Genomic DNA, 21,679 nt, shown 5'->3' with positions numbered 1-21,679 from the left:
TTTTTATTTATTTTTTTGTTTCTGTTGCTCGTTTAGAATTTATTAAACGATCGTATATTTGCTTAGAAAAACATCCATTCTTCAATAGGAACTTATCCCCTAAGCACCGAAAATTATTTTTTCAAATATTTTTTTTTATTACCGTGTATTGTATTGTATTGAAAGCCGATTGAAGAGTGGAACGATCTCATGATGTAGGTATGTACAGTACTTGCCTTATTATCATCCCAATATTTGCTTAGTAATAAGGTTTTGACGTATTGTGATTAAAACGAATGATTCTTCATTTGGATCTTATCTGTGGGGTTTCCATAGAGAACGATTAAACCCCAACAAGAAGATCCAATTATATATATTGGTTAACACGATATATCCTTCGGCGTTTAGAATTAGAGTTCAGTAGTTAGTTAGTCATTTGTAATCATCATCTCTCTTTAGCTTTTTTTAGTACGGGAGTTTAAAATTTTCCTGCCTTCCGACCTCCCTCCCTCCATTGTCCGTATGATTTTATTTTTTGGATTTAACTTCCTTTAAATGCTTGGGAACGAGAAGAGAAGAAGAATTTTTTTTTTCCTTTAAATTGAAATTAAATCCGTTCCGTAATGTTTACACTTTTTTAACCTTCCATTTTCTCGATTGAATTTTTTTTACAAGAATCATTATTCGTCCTTTTTTTTATATAGATATTGATATTAAGATCTCTCCAGTTTTAAGTTGATTAAACTATGAGTGCCAATGTTTCTTCTCCCCTTGTGGAGAATTTAAAGCAAAATGCCAAGGAATTATTAGATGTTGACTTTTTACAATCAAAAGCTTTAGAATTATATCAATCAGCTACTTGGTTTCAAATAATAATGTCATTAATTATTATTACATTATCATATGATCAAATTAAATATCAATTAAATAAAGGTTCTATTGCTGGTCCAAGATTTAAAGTATGGCCAATTATTGGTCCATTTTTAGAATCTTTAGATCCAAAATTTGAAGAATATAAATCAAAATGGGATTCTGGTGAATTAAGTTGTGTATCAATTTTTCATAAATTTGTCGTGATTGCTTCATCTCGTGATTTAGCTAGAAAAATTTTATCATCTCCCAAATATGTTAAACCTTGTGTTGTTGATGTTGCCATTAAGATTTTAAGACCAACTAATTGGGTATTTTTAGATGGGAAAGCTCATACTGATTATCGTCGTTCTCTTAATGGATTATTTTCTCAAAAAGCTTTAGAAATTTATATTCCTGTTCAAGAAAAGTATATGGATTTATATTTAGAACGTTATGTTAATTATAAAGGACCTCGTGAATTTTTCCCGGAATTTAGAGAATTATTATGTGCTTTATCATTAAGAACTTTTTGTGGTGATTATATTACTGAAGAACAAATCTCTTTGATTGCTGATAATTATTATAGAATTACTGCTGCTTTAGAATTAGTTAATTTCCCAATTATTATTCCTTATACTAAAACATGGTATGGTAAAAAAATTGCTGATGAAACCATGAAAATTTTTGAAGACTGTGCTGGTATGGCTAAGGTTCATATTAATGATCAAAATGGATCACCAACTTGTGTTATGGATGAATGGATTCATTTAATGAAAGATGCAAGAGAAAAACATTCTAATGATCCTGATTCTAAATTATTAATTAGGGAATTTTCCAACCGAGAAATCTCAGAAACAATTTTCACCTTTTTATTTGCTTCTCAAGATGCTTCTTCATCTTTGGCATGTTGGTTATTCCAGATTGTTGCTGATAGACCTGATGTTGTTGCCAAGATTAGAGAAGAACAATTGAGAGTTAGAAATAATAATCCTGACCAAAGATTGAATTTAGATTTAATTAATGAAATGGCTTATACTAATAATGTTGTTAAAGAATCTTTAAGATATCGTCCACCAGTTTTAATGGTTCCATATGTTGTTAAACAAAAATTCCCCGTTACTGATACTTATAGTGCTCCTAAGGGGTCAATGATTATCCCCACGTTATATCCTGCATTACATGATCCAGAAGTATATGATGATCCAGATAGTTTTATTCCTGAAAGATGGGAAAATGCTACTGGTGATATGTATAAACGTAATTGGTTAGTATTTGGAACTGGTCCTCATGTTTGTTTAGGTAAGAATTATGTTTTAATGTTATTTACCGGAATGTTGGGTAAATTTGTTATGAATGCTGATTTAATTCATCATAAAACTGATTTATCAGAAGAAATTAAAGTATTTGCCACTATTTTCCCAAAAGATGATTTAATTTTAGAATGGAAATCAAGAGATCCATTTGCACCAACTGAAGTTTAAACAGGAACTGTGAAGAAGAAACATAACAAGAAAAAAGCATTTAGTTCCATGTCTATTTTCTATATTTAATAATACACCCCCCAGCCCAATGGGATTGGATAGTGACTTTTTGTTTTTTTAATTTATCATTTATTGTTTTAGTTTAGTTTAGTTTTGTTTAGTTTTTAGTTTTGATTTCTTGTAATAATTTTATTTAAATCATCAATCAATAAATATTGTTGTGTGTTTTTGAGATTGTATGTTCTATTTTTTTTTCTTTCTTCACAAAACCTCCTTACAAAAACTTATATTAAACTAGAAGGAACGTTATTGAGAAGTACAAGTGGTAGATAGAAACTTATCTAGGGAACGGAAAAAAAGGGAAAGTAGATATTAAAAGTAGAAAACATAATCATGAGTGATAATCAATCGAAAAACACTGCAAGTAATAGTAATGCAATATCAATAATATCAGATCTGAAACCAGATGGGATATCAACTTCCCCAAAGAATGATCTTCTATCATCACAATTAACCAATGAAAGACGATCATCATCAAGTATAACATCCAAACCACAATTACCATTACCACCAATAACTCAAATAAGAAGAAAAAGAAGAAAACAGAAATTATTTACCAAAGATATTGAGAATTTATTATATGCCATGGGAGATCGTCCAGTATCTACTGATTTAACCATAAATGCTCTTGAAGATATCCTTGTTGAATATTTAGTTGATTTATCCCTGAATATCTTAAGATTTGCTCGATCACAAGGGAGATCAAGAATTAAAATGAATGATTTAGCATTTAGTTTAAGAAATGATCCATTAAAATTAGCTAGATTTCAATATATTATTGAACAAAGTTATAAAATTGAAAGAGCAAAGAAAATGTTTGAAGATAAAACTACAAATTATACTGATGAAGGAGTTGGGATTAGAGAGAATGATGATGAGAACAATGAAGATGGAGATGATGATGATGATAATATGGGTGGTAGTAATAGTAGTCAACATCAACAACAACTATCAAGTGATTCAAAGAAAAAGAAGAGAAAAGTTACTGGGAATGTAATGCTTAAAAAGAAAAAGAAAGATCTTTAATTAAGTGATGCTGTTTATAATGTTCAATTACCTTTTGGAGTATTAGTTTGTATATTGGGTAAGTAGTTCTGTAATATAAAAAGTAAAACCCATATGGGGGAAATGAATGAAACGTTGTATCAAGTTAAGCTTCTCTTATAGAATATTCTAATTAATTCTATTCACTTAGTATTCTGAATGATGCGAGATCATCAGTCGAAAGAAGAAAAAAAATTGATTCCGGCGGAACAGGTGATTTATTTTTATTCAGTTTCTATTTCTATCAAGAAGGAGAATTTTACAACAAAACTTTATTAGAAAAGGGAAAGGCAAGGTTTTATTTATTTAAATTCATTCATTTGTATTGTTACTTAGTATTACTCCTTGAGTATATATATGAAATAGAACTATTCCATCAGTTATAAAGTACGAAGAAACGAACATGTCAGAAGTACACGAGCATACCTGTCGTATTTGTCGTGGGGAAGCAACACCTTCACAACCTTTATATCATCCTTGTAAATGTCGAGGATCTATTAAATATATCCATCAAGATTGTTTATTAGAATGGTTAAAACATTCCAATAAATCAACTGAAAAATGTGACATCTGTAATACTCCTTATAAATTTAGAATCTTATATGATCCTTCAATGCCACAACGGATACCACCAAATATGATTTGGTCAAAATTATTACAAATCATCTCGACAACTTTAACAAAATCAATTTCAATTGGTCTTTATATATTATGTATCATAATTCAAGTTCCATTATTCTGGAAATTTACTGGGAGAATATATACTTGGGCAATTGATGGGAATTTACCAATACAAAATCAAACATTTTTAGATGCATTAACATTTGGTGAATATAATATTCAAAAAGTATTACAATCACTTGAACATGATGACTCTGGCATCCTGATTGCATTAATAACAAAACTTCAAAAATTCATGGCATATACTTATTTCGGCGGGCTTAGACACGTCTTAGTAACAATAGTGGTCCATGTCGCCTTGTTCATTGAACGAGAATGGGTAGTTCGAGATGAAGGTTATTTGAAAGCATTACATAAAAAAATCGGAAAAGAACCAAGAACAAAATTAGTCGAAATGTTACAACAAGCTCTTGATGCATTAGGTCCGGAAGATCATCCCGCTAATAATGGTCCACCTCAAGCCGCAGCTGGTGCTGAGCCAGTAGTTCGGGCAATTAATGATCTCAATAATGATAATCATATTCAGAATTATAACAACTTGTTTGAACAAGCATTAAGAAGACAAATAGATCAAGATTTGATTTGGGACGATGACCATCCTGCACTACAAGACCAAGCACCCCTTGATGATGGCGAGGATACCGATTTGGATAATGAAAGAAGGACCGTATTTGAACAACAACAACAACAACCAGTTCAACCACCACAACAACCTGATGCACATATCGATGAACCTCAATTAAGAGGTATTGTTGAAGGTATATTCGCCAACCGAGAAGCCGAGATGGATGATGACGATGACGAGAGTGAAAATGAAGATGACGAAGCTGAAGATCAAGATGTCGATGAAGCAATCGCCGCTGCTCGTGACGCCGGCGCAGCTGCCGCCGAAGCTGCTGCTGCGGCTGCTAATGGTGGTCAAGGAGGCGGTGGTGGTATTGCTGATATTTTGGAAGTATTTGGGATGAGTTTGAATATAAAGACCCCAATCTTACTTATGTTATTCTGTGATCTTGTTATATCGGTATATTTGTTTATTATGTTTTTGATTCCTCATGTATTGGGGAATATGTTTACTACTGTGATTGGATATTTGGTTAGGTTTACCGGGTTGATACTATCAAGGGTTCTTACACTCGGTCATTTTGATTCATATTTGGCTAATGTATCATTATGGATTGAAAAACTCGGTGAACATATTTCCGAAAGGGAATCATTACATTTCGTACTCAAGTCAATAAATGCCCATTTGGTTAAACCCATCAATGCAACTATCATCAATTTATTATTCCCAACCGAACCAGTGGTCCGGACATTAAGCGAAAGAATCATCTTATTAACAATAGGTTACAGTTTAATCGGAGGAACAATATATAAACTTATGGAATTTTTAGTATCGGGTCCAAAACCAATCATGGGATCTTCAAGAAAAATCTACAAAGTTTTATTCGAAATTAGATCAACGGCAAAAGTATTTTTCATCTTTGCAATTGAAATCTTCTTCTTCCCAGTATTTTGTGGCTGGTTATTAGATTTCTGTATTGCTCCACTTATCTTACCTAGCTTCACCATGACTTCCCAAGAAACTGGTACAACTCCAGAAACATTCATTATTATCTTTTTGACATCAAATTATGAAATCTTACAAGTCACATACCTTCGAGTATTGATATATTGGGCAAGTGGAACCCTCTATATGTTATTCTTTGCATTATTTATTGGAATGGTTAGAGGACTTATATTACGTCCAGGAGTATTATTTTTCATTAGATCCCCGGATGATCCTAATGCAAGATTGATTCATGATGCTTTGGTTAAGCCATTGAAATTACAATTATCAAGAATTTATTTAAGTGCCAAGTTTTATACTGGATTTATATTTATTGGAATTGGTGGGGTGACTTGGGGATTAAGATATTTAGTTACTCCTCCTCCATCATTACCTACATCATCTGTTTTGGAAGAGGTGTCAGAACTGGTTACACAATCGACTCCTCCAAAGAATGTATTCTTACCTATCCAAATTCCAACCGGATTAACGGTTTTATTACCAGTTTATGTTTGTCTTTTATTCAGTGTTCGATATCAACAATTGATTATAAAATATGTTCGTAAATATTGGATCCGAGCATTTGATATCTCAGCTCATAAATTAAGATTATCCCATTTTATCCTAAACAAACCAATATCTCATGAACGGGGATATATCATCTATCGAAACCTTTGGGAACAAACCCTCGCCACGGCACAACCAGATTATACAAAACCAGTCACGTATCGAGAAGCTCTCGCCATCTTTAAACAAAACCCCGATATTAAAGCCTGTTTCGTCCCTAATGGGAATTATGTCCGAGCACCTGATAATGATACCCTTTCAAGAAAATTCATCCGGAAATTATTCGTACCAGTTACAAAAGATGATAAATTAATTGAAGAAATGAATAATGACACCACCAAAACCAATCAACCTAAATCGGGCTATGAAACCCCATCATCAGATGAAGAAGATGAGGATGAAACTAATGTAGATAATGTCTATACTATAGTCTACCGCCCACCAAATTTTAAATTAAGATGTTTTGGATTGATTTTCTTACTTTGGATATTTGCCGTGATTTTAATCCTTTCATGTATTTTATGTGGGATCTTGATGGGTAGACCTATCATTAGAGCCAATCTGTTCCTTATGGCACAATTTGCTCCGGCTTCATTTGCGAAAGAATTTGATCTTGATTGGAATTTAGTTGATTTTAGTTCGATTGCCGTGGGGCTACTTTTTGAAATATTGATGTTGGACGCCTATGATCGAAAATTGGCCAATGATGCTCCGATTGGTGGAAATAATGAAATCAGAAATGCCGCCGCAGGTGGCGTTGGTGTTGGTGAAGATAATCAAGCTGCTGCCAACGACGACGCGGCAATTCCTGGAGTTGATCCACAAGCACAACCCGCCGACCAATTCCGACAATTAATGATGCTTAATTTCAGAATCCTTTTCAATCTCATGCCAATCCATATGTTATTAGTAATCCCCATGATGGCATTATGGGCATGTTGGATAGTCAGTGTTCATAAATTATGTGTAAATGATCCAATCCAACATTATTTCACCAATGATTTAGAAGTTGAATTCTTAACTGATCCAATAACTATGATTGTTCATTTTTTTATATCTTTCTGGACGATATTGCCGTTTTTATTTTATTTTTTGAGATCAACATTTAGGAATAATCAATTGCCTGTTCGTGAGGCATTGAAGAGTTTTGGAATTATTCCATGTTTGATTAATTATGGGATTGTTCATGTGCCGGCATTGTTGACAACGGTTGCGTTGAGATATTATGAGATTGGATCGGAAGAATTGTATATATATCTTTGGCCCTTGTTTATGTTGGTTTGTATGGTGGTGAAGTCGATTTATTATGGATATCATTTATATTACACCATTGATGATCAAGTTAAGAATGAAAAATATGTTAGAGGTAGAGCAATTGAGAATGTTTATGTCGCAGAGGGAAACGAGTAAATAGATATGGTTAATATAGCATTTCGTTGTCATTTTATATTTATAAATTAATACGTGTATATTTGTATCGTTCTTTTTCATGTTTTACAATTAATCTCTAAAAACTATGCATACAAGTGTATTAACAAAAATATCATCAAACTAATAAACAAAAAGAGGGAAAATTACTTACAAAATCAAACAAGAGTAATTACATATTCTAAATGTATGGGGGAGGACACAGAAAATCCGATTAGATTATTCAAGCAGGCATTTTAATATCCTCTGCTTGAGTAACACGTCTATCCTGTTCTTTTTCAACAGGAGCTTCAGCTTGTTCTTCTTCAACAGCTTCGTTAACATCTTCAACATGGGCGGCGTCTTCCACAACAGGTTCTTGTTCAATAGCTTCATCTAAATTTTCTTCACTAGGAACATCATCCTCAACAATATGTTCATTTTCCGATTCAACATCTGCAACAGGAACTTGTTCAGCTGGTTTTTGTTCTTCATTCTTTGGAGTTTCAACTTCAAATTCAACAGCAGCTTGAGGGGCGATTTCTTCCTTTTCTTCTTCTTTTGCAACTACCTTCTTTTCTTGCTCTTTTTCTTTCTTGACTGAAGTATCAATCTTAGGTGCTGGTGGTGGTTTGGCAACAACCTTCTTAGCCCCTGGAGTTTGTTTAGCTTGAGCAAGGACAGTTTCAGTTGGAATAGAAGGTTTCCCATCTTGGGATGAAACTTCTGGGAAATCATATTCTGATAAATTCTTATAAAAACTCGAACAGGCAAAATCCCAACCTTTGAATGGTTGTGCACTGGTGCATGCATCTTGAGTCCATGGAGTTCCATAAATCAAGGGGGAATAAGTAAGATAAAAGAATACACTAGCCCCCGTGAAAACAAAAACAACACCCAATGCAATTCTTTGGAATGTTTTGGAACGGGATGTTAAATATCCAGTAAAGATTTCTAAAAAGTGTCCTAATGTCAAAATACCAAAATATAAAGCTGGAATATAATGATGTAAGAATAATTGTCTACCCATAATAAAAAATGGGAAATAATGTAAGAACCATCCTAAAATATATGAAAAAACTTGAACATTGAAATTAAACACATTCTTTTCAGTAGAAAGTGGTTGACCTAAATGCCATCTTAAAACAGTAATACCAGCATAAACAAAGAATGTCAAAATACAAGCAGTGGCAGTCCACCAAGTAACAGCATTTCCTAATAAATAAACTTGTCTATGTTCTTTATTCCAATAATTAATCCCTCTTAATAAAAATGGCCAATCTTGAGGATCTGATTGCCATGGGTGATGACTATTTAATCCTTGATTGATTTGCCACATTCTTTTATGGGACATCACAAATTTATCCCATAATGATAACACTGGATAATTGACAATTTCAACTTCGGTTTGATTCAAGTATGGATTTTCATTGGTTTCAATATACCAATAAGTTAATCCTCTTCTACCTTGAGAAGCAGCCGTGACTTCTTGTTGACCAAAACCCCAATCTGGTAATTTCACAGTACTGGAAAACAAGTAGTGACCAGTCATGGCATGTCTTAATCTAAAAATAGTTTCAATGGCTCTGACATTTTGTTTAGCTTCTTCATTTTTGGTTCTATGTTTGACAATTTCAACTACGAAATCATCATTGGCATCACCTTCAAATCCATCATATCCATAACAAGAAGCTTCCTTTTGCCAATCACGTTCACTGACTGGGGCTTTTTCATCATGAGAATGTAATCTTCTTCCAGTATTAAGGTGTCTTAATCTAATCTTGATACCATTTGTTAATGGGACAAAAGTTTCATTATAGATAGTTTTATTACTATATGGTTCAATAAACCATTTGTTGTTAGTATCCAAATGAGGATATAAAGTGATTTGTTGTTGTTTAGAACCAGTTTCATAAAAGTGAGGATGGGAATGTAAATAACCACCACTAGTTTCAAGATGACGGATTGTAACAATAGAACCTAAACCAACTTGTGCAGGAATATCTCTAGGAATTTTATTACCTTTTAATCCCGCTCTGAAAGCACTTGGTAAGAATGAACTCCCATCACCTTCTTTATCCAAGACTTGGAAATGGATAGCAAAGAAAGTCAAATATAAAATAAATGGAACCCCTAACAAGATAGCCCCTCTAGCAAAGAAATGAGCAAGAACTTTTCTTGGTGAAAGTGATAAATCTCCAATAATAAACCACATTTGATAAACACATAAGAATCCAACCCAGGCAATAGTGAATAATCCAACCCATTTAGAACTAAAAGCCAAACCAAGTGCAATACCGGTAGCGATTAATCCTCTGTACCATCCCAAAGTGAATGGAATTTGAATTTCGAATTTTTTCCAAGAATAAACTGCAGCAGCAATGAAAAAAATCAAGGGAGAATCTAACAAGATATATCTTGAAAGTGTAATATTGGAATTTTCAATAAGAAGAAGGAAACTGGTAATATAAGCAATAATTGGTCTTACTCCAGATTGTCTCAATGTTAAATAACAAAGGAGAACAGTACCAACTCCTAATAAGGCAGGAAATTGTCTCATAAAAATATATGGAGTAGTTTCAGGATATGCATCACCAATTGATTTAAATTCAAAATCACCTTTGAAACCACCAAGGGCACCCACAGCAGCAAAAAGCATTTTAGCTAATGGAGGATGAACATCCATAAAGAATTTACCTAATATATATTTTCTGGCAAATCCTCCAAAATGAACTTCATCAAAAACAACTGAATTTGGATAAGATAAATGATATAATCTAACATACATGGCAATTGCCAAAAGGGATGAAAGTAACCAATATTCCTTAGATTTAAGGGTTCTTTTTTCAATAAGTGTTTCCGGTTGGTTTGTGATAAGATATTCACGAATTTCACCTTTAGCAAACTCTGGTTCTACTAAAGTGTCCATATCCACAATACAATCATTCTTATTGTGCTGATGTTTCTGGGCAGCAGCTCTAGCAGCAGCCTTAATTGAGGAATCTGCTTTCTTTGCCATTGTGATAATTGATATTGATGGTTCAATTGAAAGTTGTTGTTTGAAAAGTTGTTGGGATTGGTTGTAAATTTTTCAAAAATAATTATTTGGTGCGTGTCCTCTTTTTCTGGAACCTGAAAATTGGATACAAAAATAACAAAGCAAAATAAAAAAGATCAATTGAAGTTCAATTGGGAATAGTTTGATATGAAAATCTAATACTTCTTCCTTTATAAGGTCAAACAGAGTATCCCTTGCTTTTAAAATAGAAAAAAATTGAGATGGGGTGGTGTGTGTGTAGAAATACAATGAAAATACAATGAAATAATAAACAAGGGGAGAGAAGAAAAAGCTGAGCATTTTTTCATAGTCTTCCTCCCTTTCTTCTTGTTTGTTTTGACACAGCGAAGAAAAATAGAATGTAATTTCCTGCATACTATCAACAGTGAGTGTTCAGATGTCACTTGTTGGATGTTACAGATTGGAAGTTTAAAGTTTAATCATTCTCTTAGTGGCTTCCCAAATGATGATGATGTATGGGAAGTGTGAGTGGGTTACTTTCTACAGTGAGGCAAATTTAACAGTTTGCAATGCTACTTGATTTATTATCGATTGGCTGCCAAATTATTTCATTGTAGCCGCACGGATCAACCCCGAGGATTTATTTTTAGAACACATTGCTGTAGGTCGTGAAGATCTCAATGGAGAGTCAGGTGTCATAAGACTGTCCATTCGTCAGCAAGTTAAATGTTTTAATCTCTCCGGTAACACAGAGACTGCATATACCACTAACGTGCTAGATGCATTTCAGATCACTCCCCTAAAAGTCTACTATGAGGTATTAGTTTTCCAAATGATGAGCAGCAACCTAAGTATATGCATCACCTATCCTGCAACTGACCAAGGTCTTTGTAGCGCTTAGATTTGGATCTCAACACTTTTTAATATACATTTATTATTTATTACTGATTTAGTAACTGTGTAAGTCACTACTTAACATATAATAAATGTATATTAAAAAGCCTACCCTCCAACCCTTACATTCTCCTGGTTATTCATTTTGATGGAGAAGGGGAAGGTTCATAGTGACGGGATTTACGCGTTGAAAAAATTAAACAGTTTAACTGGTGTAGAACACAGTAGAGATGCTTGTATACATGTAAGTGCTTGCAATATTCACGTTCTCTCAGATCCAGGCAATGCTACAACTGTAAGTCCAGACTTATTGGTTTTTCTACTTGAAAGTCCTTGTGCTTTTCCAGTTAATATAAGAGAGCAAGAAGAACTGGCGTTCGAGGGCGACTCTTTTCTCCTGTTAGAAACTGGTTATACGTACTCCAATATTGTGCAATGGATCTTCTCCTCACAATGATGTTACGTTATTACGTTACGTTATTTTATATTCATAGATCTATTAAACTATCTCTTTTTCTCGCTATAAATCTATCTATGATTGCATCTCTTCATCTTCTTCTTCTTCTTCTTCCTCTTCTTCATCTTCTTCAGCATACTTCTTAGCTTCTTCTAATAAATCATCAGGAATAAATTGATGTTTTCCATCAGTAAATTCTTTCGAACACCAAGAAATCTCCAATTCATAATCTTTATCTTTATTATCTTCATGAGCCAAATGAATAATCTTCGCAGCAATCTTAACTGCATCTTTAATTGATAAGTCTTCAAAATCCAATTTTTCTAATTCTGATTTAGCAGTTTGTCTACCTTTACCAGTTGCAGCACCAGTATAACCCCAACAACTTCCACTTGGTTCAATCATATATAAATGTGGACCATTATCATCAACACCACCAACAATAGAAACAACCCCAAATGGTCTAACTGAATTATAACATGTATAATTTTGGACATATATACCTAATCTATCCATTAAATGAGGCACTGAAATTGGGGTTTTATATATAGATTTAAACGATTGTGCTTCATCACGTCCACGATTAACGAAATGACGACCATCGGGTAAAAGACCAGAATAAACAACTCCAATGTGTCTGTCTATAGTTTGAATTCTTTTATTTTTACCGGGGACTAATAATTTTGAATTTATGATTTTTTCAACCGCTAATACAATTCCATCTTTACATTTAATACCAATTGATGTTCCTCCATTCTCAACTGCTTTCATGGCATATTCTTGAACCTTCAAAGAAGGTAGATATCTACGAACAATCATAAACTGACACAGAGAGACGATTGTAAATATACTTAATACATACCTGGTGAAAAAACACTATTTGATAAATCGTAACCTGTACCAATGGATGTCTAGAATTGTTATAGTTAGTATAAGTTTGATTCAATTGATTCAGTTATCTTCTCCTCGTATGGGAACATACCATTTCTGTTTAATTGTCTATTTCCTTTAAAGTTAATTGTTTTTAGTAAATGAAGATGAAAGATTAAAGATTTCCAATTGAACAAAAATTTCAGTTTTCTTAGAAATATTGCCACTGGAGAATGGCAAATCTTTTTTTCGTTCCTCACTCTGATGAATATCTTAAGTGTCTCCTTACAAACGCGAACGAAAATGCAATGCCATGACATAGCTTGATTAGTGTAAGACCCCAACCCGAATGCGATATGTTAAGTTTACCGGGTATCACCCTCATAATCATACATCAATTCTTATCATATCATCTACATACAAAAAAAAAGTCATACTAACACATTGTAGATCCCTTGTATACTTATCAGTACATTAGGATATGGTTCCCATTATTTCATACTTCAATATTACATGTCCACTAACGAACAAATAACATTCCAAATCTACTTATCTATGGTCTGGATCTCATATATACTCCGTTATAAACAATTAGGTCCTAATGGTGGTGGGTTTATAGTTGGTTTAGTTCCTCAATGGAGACGATATTGTAAAAAATGCCAGAATTTCAAACCACCAAGAACTCATCATTGTAAGACATGTAATCAATGTGTATTACAAATGGATCATCATTGTCCATGGACGATGAATTGTGTTGGACATGGGAATTTACCTCATTTTTTAAGGTTTTTGATTTGGGTTATATTTACGTGTGGATATTTATTTATTCAATTATGTAAACGAATTTTTCAATATTATGAAGAATCAGATTTACCTATTTATTTAATTAGTAAGCGGGAAATGGTTGCTGTTATATTTTTAACTCCAATTGATTTTTTAGTATTTGCTTCATTGGTGATTTTATTTATTAGATGTATTATAAATACAGTATTTAGAGGGATGACCCAAATTGAAGTTTGGGAATGGGAAAGAATTGAATCACAATTTTATACTGAGAGATTATGGAGTCAAATTAGACATAATTATTTTAAATTACATGGGAAAGAATTACCAAAACTTTCAACTTGGACAACCACAAGAGTACGAGATCTACCAGAAGAAGAGGAAGAAGAAGAACATCTTCAACCACAACAGGACGAAGACAGAGACTCCCAAGAATTATCCTCATCAGTCATAGTCCCCCAAAATTTCACAATCGACGACCTAATCTTCCCTTATGATCTCGGAATATGGAGAAACACCATCCAATCCTTCGGATATCCTTGGATGTGGCTATTACCTTTGGCAGGACCCAACTCAAATGGAGTCCACCCTGAAAAATCTCAAGAATATATAGAAGATGATCAATTAAACCTACCTTGGCCTCCAGATGGTGGACATCAAGAAATCACAATCAGGAATCAACCTATATCTGATGAAGAATTACTAGAAAGATATCGTCATGATATTCCTGGATTGAAGAAATATCTTGATCCAAGGTCGACTATGAGACGGAATGAATGGATGAATGATTTAGGGGAGACTTTGGATGATTTTGGAGTTGATTTGGAGGCTGAAGATAGTGAGAATGAAGAATTATTGATAAGAACTTCGGAGTAATGTTTGGAGTGAGTCAACCAGATAGGAGAGATAATAGAAAAAGAAATGTTAAAAAATTATGGCTCTTAGCCGGACCTACATGTGAACATTTCCATTGTTTCAAGTATAACAATGTGTTTGACTTGGTGATGTGAAATATTATAAAATGTATAGAATCTTAAAAGTGTGGTCGATTAAAATAATAAACGTTGTAAAGTTAACCAAATAGTGGGGTACTGCATATACACCTCATGTCACGTGAATTTTGGTGATTGATTTAAATTTTTCATTATTTTAATTTTTTTAATTCTTGTGTAATATTAAATTAACTAATTATACTTCAATCTGATGCCATTTATGCATTGAGGGCAAATACGACGAGAGATTGGTCAACAAATTTATAGATAAATAAATACACAATCGGATCCATTTAAATTTTCCACAATTTTCCTACTTTTTCTTTCTTTTCCTTTTCTCTTCTTTCTTTCTTCTTCTTCTTCTTTTCACATCAACCTTAATAGATAACTAACTAAGTAAATAATGTCTCCACATCAAACTTTAAGATTAGGTTCTGTTGCTCCAGATTTCCAAGCCGATACTTCCAATGGTCCAATTTCATTCCATGAATACCTTGGTGATTCTTGGGCTGTTCTTTTCTCTCATCCAGATGATTTCACTCCAGTATGTACTACTGAATTAGGGGCATTTGCTAAATTAGAACCAGAATTTGCTAAACGTAATGTTAAATTAATTGGTCTTTCTGCTAATAATGCTGATTCTCATCAAGCTTGGATTAAAGATATTGATGAAGTTACTGGTTCTAAATTATCATTCCCAATTATTGCTGATCCAGAAAGAAAAGTTGCTCATTTATATGATATGATTGATTATCAAGATGCTACTAATGTTGATGATAAGGGGGTACAATTTACTATTAGATCTGTTTTTGTCATTGATCCATCTAAAAAAATTAGATTGATTTTAGCTTATCCTGCTTCTACTGGTAGAAACACTGCTGAGGTCTTGAGAGTTATTGATTCTTTACAAACTGGTGATAGATATAGAGTTACTACGCCAATTAATTGGGTTCCTGGAGATGATGTTATTGTTCATCCAACTGTTTCTAATGAAGAAGCTAAAACTTTATTCCCTAAATTCAGAATCATTAAACCATACTTGAGATTAACCCCATTGGATATTAATGAACAAAAGTAGAGTATTATAAAAAGATGTTTTGTAGTTATTTAATTACATAGTGTGAAATGATATAAGATAAATTTTTCAAAAGTAAGTAAGGTTTTAAAGTTTTAAAGTTTTTCAATGAAATCTTTTTTGTGAGATAAATAACGTTGTAAAAAGGGTTGATTTGACTTTTATGCAAGCTTTAATTAAAATTGCAAGTTAATTTCATATGTAACCTTTTGATACGGCAGCATATTCTGTAATTCACGTGTAATATAGTCAATTGCAACATACACGCAAAATTCAGAGAAGGGCACTATCTACAACATGAAACGCGCTAACAAAAATTTTTATCTCTCTTCTACATTTTATGAGCATGACTCTGACTCTTTTAACTAATATACAAATTATTTCTATTATACAATTCACATACATACAAATTTTACATCTTTTTTTAGTGTACACCACCAAGCTTTTCAAAAGCAAACATAATAGTACAGTAAATATACCCCCTTTTTATGAAACCTTATAAAACCACTCTATTGTTTTTTTTCTTACATCATTTCATCATCATCATCATCAAACTCTGGTGAATAATCAATACCACTACAGTCAAATTCTTCTCCTGAAGTTTCATTCATCCCAAAATAATTCTCATGTTCTTGTTGGAATTCATGACTAGGAGTTCCTCGTTGAGGTTGTGGTTGTTGCATATGAGAATAATGACGTTGTTCAACTGATGGAGGTGGTGGAGTAATCCCTTGATATCCATCTCTTACATAACTTTCAGCTTCACAATCAGGACTAAATCTTCTATTTGGAGTCTTGACATCATCGCGAGGCATATTATGACTTGCATAAGGACGCGTCTGCTGCTTTGCTGTTGGCTGTGATTGATATAATGATTGTGGAGTTGATGGCATACTTGGAGTTGTTTGTTGATTTACATTATTATAAATATCATCAATTTTATTATTATTTTGAAAAGTATAATCTGAAAATGACATATCTTCAAATTTTGTCATTGTTTCTCCAGTTATTGGATCTTGAAATTGTCTTAATGAACCCCAAGGGGTTATTTTCACTATTCCTCCATCGGGATGGGAATATTGTGGCCATTCATTTGAATCTGTTAATTCTTCTCTTGTTGTTTCATCAATAAAATTTTTAATCTTTTTGCAATCTGGTTCAAATTCATCTCGCTTTCTCTTTGGGGTAAATTCCATTATTGACATGTAAAAAAAATTATTATTTGTTTGTGAATATCTTATGACTGACTGCTATGCTATGTATTAGTCTGTGGTATATATATTGTATATGTGATTGTAAGCTGCTATTGGCAAATATCCTTTAATAAGTTAAGTTGCAACCCTTCCTACTTGCAAAAAAGAAAGTGAAAGAAAAAGAAAAAAAGAATTGAAAAAAAAAAATTCTTCCAAAGATAAAAGAAGAAAAAGAAAAATGCAGCCATTGAAAAATAAAAACGCGGGCGGGATTTTAATGGGAATTTATAACAAGTAAACTTTTTACGTAAATAGATTGTTACATAAAACAATTCTTCTTCCTGTATGTATGTAGCTCTTGCATTGGCTTGGTAATAAATAAATTCTTACTCTTCCTAACTTTCCATTTCTACAGATTCGTCTACTTGTAATCCTAATTTACTTGCCCCAAAGCACCGCCTCACCTACATCTCATTTTTATGCAACTCGTTCTCTTTGAATGACAGTCCTGTCACGTTATTTACGAGAGTGCGAACGACACTTTGCAAGAGACTTACTAGAGGTACCAATGTAAAATCTTCACTCTATAATGTTTGATATGCTTTATATTACGAAGAAACCCGGTAGTTGTTTCTACCTTACTAATTTTTTGTAGGACAAAATTAGCCAGATAGCGAACTACAGAGAGGGGCCGCCAAAAAAAAGCGAAATAGGAGCATTATCAGAGGGTCCTGTATATAACCAAAACCAGCATTTTCTCTGATTATGTAATCGAATTTCCTCGGAATCCAATTTCCTTTCTTTATTTTTTTTTTCTTGGATGAGAAAGAAATTTGGGATTTTTGAAAGTAGGTAGTGTTAATTACAAAATAGTCATGTGATTAAGGTCATGTGACATAAAATAATTATATACAGTACTTATTGTAGGTTGTAAAAAACATAGCCAATAAAACAATTTCATTTTCTAATTAAGTAACAAAACATCAATCACTCACTAGAAAAAATATTTCATACAGTACACACCTTTAAACCCATACAAAAAAAAAATCTCCAATAGAGTGAAGAAGTTTAATTGAGAGTTTTGAAAAAAAAAGGACATTAAAGAACTTACAAGGAAAGGGACGGTTTCAATTTAACTTCATTACTTATAATCAGACTCATTTAGCACGTCCACTACCTTATACATATATATTGATTTATATATTTTTATTTATTCAAACAACAACCCATCAATCTCCCTTCATATTGCATAATCAAACCACCACACAATGTTGAGAGCTACAAGAATAAGTCGTGCTATTAAACCAACCACCACCAGCCAATTCATAAAATCATTTACTACATTTCCCCAATTAAGAAATGCCAATGATATTCCACCAGCACCATATGTTCCAAAAGATAAACGTAATGCTTTGGGTCGTCAACCTCAAAGATATTCTGATTTTACCACCAAACATTTTTTTACTGAAGTTTTTGATGAAGTTGATATGATTTATCGTAATGATGATGATCCAACTAAAGTTGCAAAACAAAATACTAAAATTCGTCATTTTACTATAAATTTTGGACCTCAACATCCTGCTGCTCATGGTGTTTTGAGATTGATTTTAGAATTACATGGTGAAGAATTAGTTAGATCTGATCCTCATGTTGGTTTATTACATAGAGGAACTGAAAAATTAATTGAATCAAAAACTTATATGCAAGCATTACCATATTTTGATAGATTGGATTATGTTTCTATGATGACTAATGAACAAGTATTTGCTTTAGCAGTTGAAAAATTATTAAATGTTGAAATTCCAATTAGAGCAAAATATATTCGTACTTTATTTGGAGAAATTACCAGAGTTTTAAATCATTGTATGTCAGTTTTAACTCATATTATGGATGTTGGTGGATTAACTCCATTCCTTTGGGGGTTTGAAGAACGTGAAAAATTAATGGAATTTTATGAACGTGTTTCAGGAGCAAGATTACATGCTGCTTATGTTAGACCGGGTGGTGTATCTCAAGATTTACCTGCTGGGTTATTAGATGATATTTATATGTGGGCAACTCAATTTGGGGATAGAATTGATGAAGTTGAAGAATTATGTACTGATAATCGTGTTTGGAAAGATAGAACTATTGATGTTGGGATTGTTTCTGCTGAAGATGCATTAAATTATTCTCTTTCTGGAGTTATGTTAAGAGGTTCCGGTGTTCCATTTGATATTCGTAAATCTCAACCTTATGATGCTTATGATTTAGTTGATTTCGATGTTGCAGTGGGATTGAATGGTGATTGTTATGATCGTTATTTAATTAGAATGGTTGAATTTAGACAATCATTAAGAATTATTCATCAATGTATTAATGATATTCCTGAAGGTCCAGTTAAAGTTGAAGATTTTAAGATTTCTCCTCCATCAAGACAATTAATGAAGGAAGATATGGAAGCTTTAATTCATCATTTCTTATTATTCAGTAAAGGTTATGCCGTACCTCAGGGGGAAACTTATACTGCTATTGAAGCTCCAAAGGGTGAAATGGCCGTTTATGTTGTTTCTGATGGTACTGAAAGACCTTATAGATGTAAGATTAGAGCTCCAGGTTTTGCTCATTTAGGTGCATTTGATCATATTTCTAGAGGTAATTTATTAGCTGATGCTGTTGCTATTATTGGTACTATGGATTTGGTCTTTGGTGAAGTTGATCGTTAGTCCCCTATTGATTTTTATTTATTTCCCCCCCCCCTTGTATAACACATAAAGTATTCCCATCACCCCCATCATCATCACTACCATTACCAATTTGCATATAAATACACATCCATAACGAACAGAGTAATTCCTCTTTGGTTTCATTTTTTATTTATGTTTTTTATTGACTTTTAAGTATTATTTTCACAATTGTCTGATTTTTAGTTTACAGAGCTTAGTTTAGTTTTATATATAAAATAAATTATTACTATTTATCATTTTGGCTTGATTATAGTTCTATGACGATCTTTTATTATTATACCATATAAATATTACTCTATAAACTTTTTTCATAACTCCCCAGACCTGTTTAACTAAACAAATTAAACAATATATATATCGAACTTAAAGCTCCTCCTGCAATCACTATATTCCTAATCATACTTCCTGAATCATCATGGGCCTGATACATATGTTGTTGATACAGACTCCCTCCACTACTGCTAGTATGATTATTCTGTCCCCCTGATATTGCTCTCCGTTGAGAATTCACATGTCTTGATAAATACTTTATCTTAACTTCTTCCGACGCAGAACTATTCTTCAATTCCAGTAAAATTCTATCTTTACTAGCTTGATCTAATTGTTTTTCAAGTTGTAATTGTTCAAATTTAAGATTTCTATTCAAATGTTCTTGATAATCGAAATGTGGAACTGAATATCGATTTCCATAATCTCGATGTTGTCCTTCAAAATTCGTATCCCCCGATGATGATGATGATGCTCCGGCCAGATTTCCATTAAAATAAACCCGATGTCTTCTGGTGTTATATCCCAGTGCAGTATAATGATGACTGCTACCAGATCGAGAATAATATTTCGCTTCCCCATAATATTTATTATTAAATTCCCCCAGCCTTCTATATGCCAGTTGTTGTCCACCATAAAACAGTCCCTGAGATTTTAGGGTCATATCATATTGTCGTTTCTTTTTGGCGTCTTTTAAAGTATCATATGCATCTACCATTTTCACAAATTTTGCATTATTTATTTCTTTATCTTCCTTGGATAAATGTTGATTTAAATCAGGATGATATTTTTTGGAAAGTTTCTTGAATTGCATTTTTATATCTTTGATAGATGCATTGAGGGGGATATCTAAGAGTTGATAATGGTTTAATGTTGCTGCAGCTGTACTATAATGCCGTATTATATTCGGAAACATAGTTTTTGGTTTGTGTGTAGTGCTTATAGGAAGATTGAATGAAGGTGATCACACTACGTATTTAAAGAATTGCTATCTGATTTTTTTCTTCTTTGATTGGGGAAGCGAGTGCGTAGTAACGTAGGAAATTGATGTGATGTGGAAAAAATCGGGTAAAAAAATAATTCAAACAATAATAACCGATAGGGAAACAATTTATGCAATTTCTTTTTTTGTTGATGATGTTAGAGAAATGGAATTTTTGCAGCAATTATAAATGTGTCATTGACAATAGGTTGTCAAGATTACATGAAGGCTTTATGAACTTTCCAATCAAATGATTTGAAGAATGTGTACTTTGCCAGCATTGCTTTTTCTAATGGTTTTTGCAGCCAAATATTTTGGTAATATAGTTGAGGCTTTTTTTAGATCCTATTCTTTTTTATCACATTTTTGTATTAGAGTATGTATGCTTTATAACTGTGGTGGAGGTGTAAGTGAAAACAGAGTAATATTCGCCATAGTTTTAAACCTATTGTATAAATAAAATAGTAAAATGTTGCATCCCCGTACTCGGAAAACACGAAGGTAAGGCGAGTAAAAGTGTGAATAAAGCCCGTTTTTTGACGCCTTTTGTTCTTTACAATATCAACTAAGACAAGGTCAGTCTTATCTGGTTTTCTGAAATCCCAGCTTTCAAGAGTGATGGTTTTAACTTCTTATATACAAACCCCTTGTTGAAAATTTCAAAAATTTATATGACCTTGGCGGGAACCACCCCCCATCCACACAATGGCTCTCTTCCTATAGAAAAAAAAAGATAGTCACCCTTTTTGTTGGGCGATGGTTACGCGCGTCGATGGTTACCTTTTAGCGCAGTGCAGTGTG

The 21,679-nt window shown here is 32.9% G+C and overlaps 10 protein-coding genes across 10 annotated transcripts; 6 read left to right on the top strand and 4 right to left on the bottom strand. All coding sequences in view use genetic code 12, as the record gives it.

Moving 5' to 3' along the window:
- Window positions 1–725: 725 nt before the first annotated feature.
- Window positions 726–2,312, top strand: ERG5 (C-22 sterol desaturase; the record flags this gene model as incomplete). The annotated part of the gene is made up of 1 exon (XM_049405223.1): window positions 726–2,312. The coding sequence occupies one exon, from the start codon at window positions 726–728 to the stop codon at window positions 2,310–2,312; it is 1,587 nt and encodes a 528-aa protein (XP_049265152.1).
- Window positions 2,313–2,705: 393 nt separating this feature from the next.
- On the top strand, window positions 2,706–3,398 carry TAF19 (Taf19p; the record flags this gene model as incomplete). Its single annotated transcript, XM_049405222.1, has 1 exon — window positions 2,706–3,398. The coding sequence occupies one exon, from the start codon at window positions 2,706–2,708 to the stop codon at window positions 3,396–3,398; it is 693 nt and encodes a 230-aa protein (XP_049265151.1).
- A 421-nt stretch (window positions 3,399–3,819) lies between these two features.
- On the top strand, window positions 3,820–7,623 carry J8A68_001556 (E3 ubiquitin-protein ligase; the record flags this gene model as incomplete). Its single annotated transcript, XM_049405220.1, has 1 exon — window positions 3,820–7,623. The coding sequence occupies one exon, from the start codon at window positions 3,820–3,822 to the stop codon at window positions 7,621–7,623; it is 3,804 nt and encodes a 1,267-aa protein (XP_049265150.1).
- A 241-nt stretch (window positions 7,624–7,864) lies between these two features.
- Window positions 7,865–10,639, bottom strand: PMT1 (dolichyl-phosphate-mannose-protein mannosyltransferase; the record flags this gene model as incomplete). Its single annotated transcript, XM_049405219.1, has 1 exon — window positions 7,865–10,639. The coding sequence occupies one exon, from the start codon at window positions 10,637–10,639 to the stop codon at window positions 7,865–7,867; it is 2,775 nt and encodes a 924-aa protein (XP_049265149.1).
- Window positions 10,640–12,065: 1,426 nt separating this feature from the next.
- On the bottom strand, window positions 12,066–12,975 carry PRE10 (proteasome core particle subunit alpha 7; the record flags this gene model as incomplete). Its single annotated transcript, XM_049405218.1, has 3 exons — window positions 12,066–12,769; window positions 12,853–12,901; window positions 12,973–12,975. 3 exons carry the CDS (start codon window positions 12,973–12,975, stop codon window positions 12,066–12,068), a joined length of 756 nt encoding a protein of 251 aa, XP_049265148.1.
- A 398-nt stretch (window positions 12,976–13,373) lies between these two features.
- On the top strand, window positions 13,374–14,519 carry J8A68_001553 (palmitoyltransferase; the record flags this gene model as incomplete). The annotated part of the gene is made up of 1 exon (XM_049405217.1): window positions 13,374–14,519. One exon carries the CDS (start codon window positions 13,374–13,376, stop codon window positions 14,517–14,519), a length of 1,146 nt encoding a protein of 381 aa, XP_049265147.1.
- A 519-nt stretch (window positions 14,520–15,038) lies between these two features.
- PRX1 (thioredoxin peroxidase) lies at window positions 15,039–15,713 on the top strand (the record flags this gene model as incomplete). The annotated part of the gene is made up of 1 exon (XM_049405216.1): window positions 15,039–15,713. One exon carries the CDS (start codon window positions 15,039–15,041, stop codon window positions 15,711–15,713), a length of 675 nt encoding a protein of 224 aa, XP_049265146.1.
- Window positions 15,714–16,234: 521 nt separating this feature from the next.
- Window positions 16,235–16,906, bottom strand: J8A68_001551 (uncharacterized protein; the record flags this gene model as incomplete). Its single annotated transcript, XM_049405215.1, has 1 exon — window positions 16,235–16,906. The coding sequence occupies one exon, from the start codon at window positions 16,904–16,906 to the stop codon at window positions 16,235–16,237; it is 672 nt and encodes a 223-aa protein (XP_049265145.1).
- A 1,265-nt stretch (window positions 16,907–18,171) lies between these two features.
- NUC2 (Nuc2p) lies at window positions 18,172–19,608 on the top strand (the record flags this gene model as incomplete). The annotated part of the gene is made up of 1 exon (XM_049405214.1): window positions 18,172–19,608. The coding sequence occupies one exon, from the start codon at window positions 18,172–18,174 to the stop codon at window positions 19,606–19,608; it is 1,437 nt and encodes a 478-aa protein (XP_049265144.1).
- Window positions 19,609–19,957: 349 nt separating this feature from the next.
- J8A68_001549 (uncharacterized protein) lies at window positions 19,958–20,812 on the bottom strand (the record flags this gene model as incomplete). The annotated part of the gene is made up of 1 exon (XM_049405213.1): window positions 19,958–20,812. One exon carries the CDS (start codon window positions 20,810–20,812, stop codon window positions 19,958–19,960), a length of 855 nt encoding a protein of 284 aa, XP_049265143.1.
- Between the last annotated feature and the right edge of the window lie 867 nt (window positions 20,813–21,679).

This window comes from Hemisphaericaspora subhashii, assembly GCF_019202705.1.
Source record: "Hemisphaericaspora subhashii strain CBS 10753 chromosome Unknown scaffold88, whole genome shotgun sequence".
NCBI classification, from domain to species: domain Eukaryota; kingdom Fungi; phylum Ascomycota; class Pichiomycetes; order Serinales; family Debaryomycetaceae; genus Hemisphaericaspora; species Hemisphaericaspora subhashii.
The sequence above is the reverse complement of the archived record's forward strand: the minus strand, read 5'-3'. Positions and strand labels throughout refer to the sequence as shown.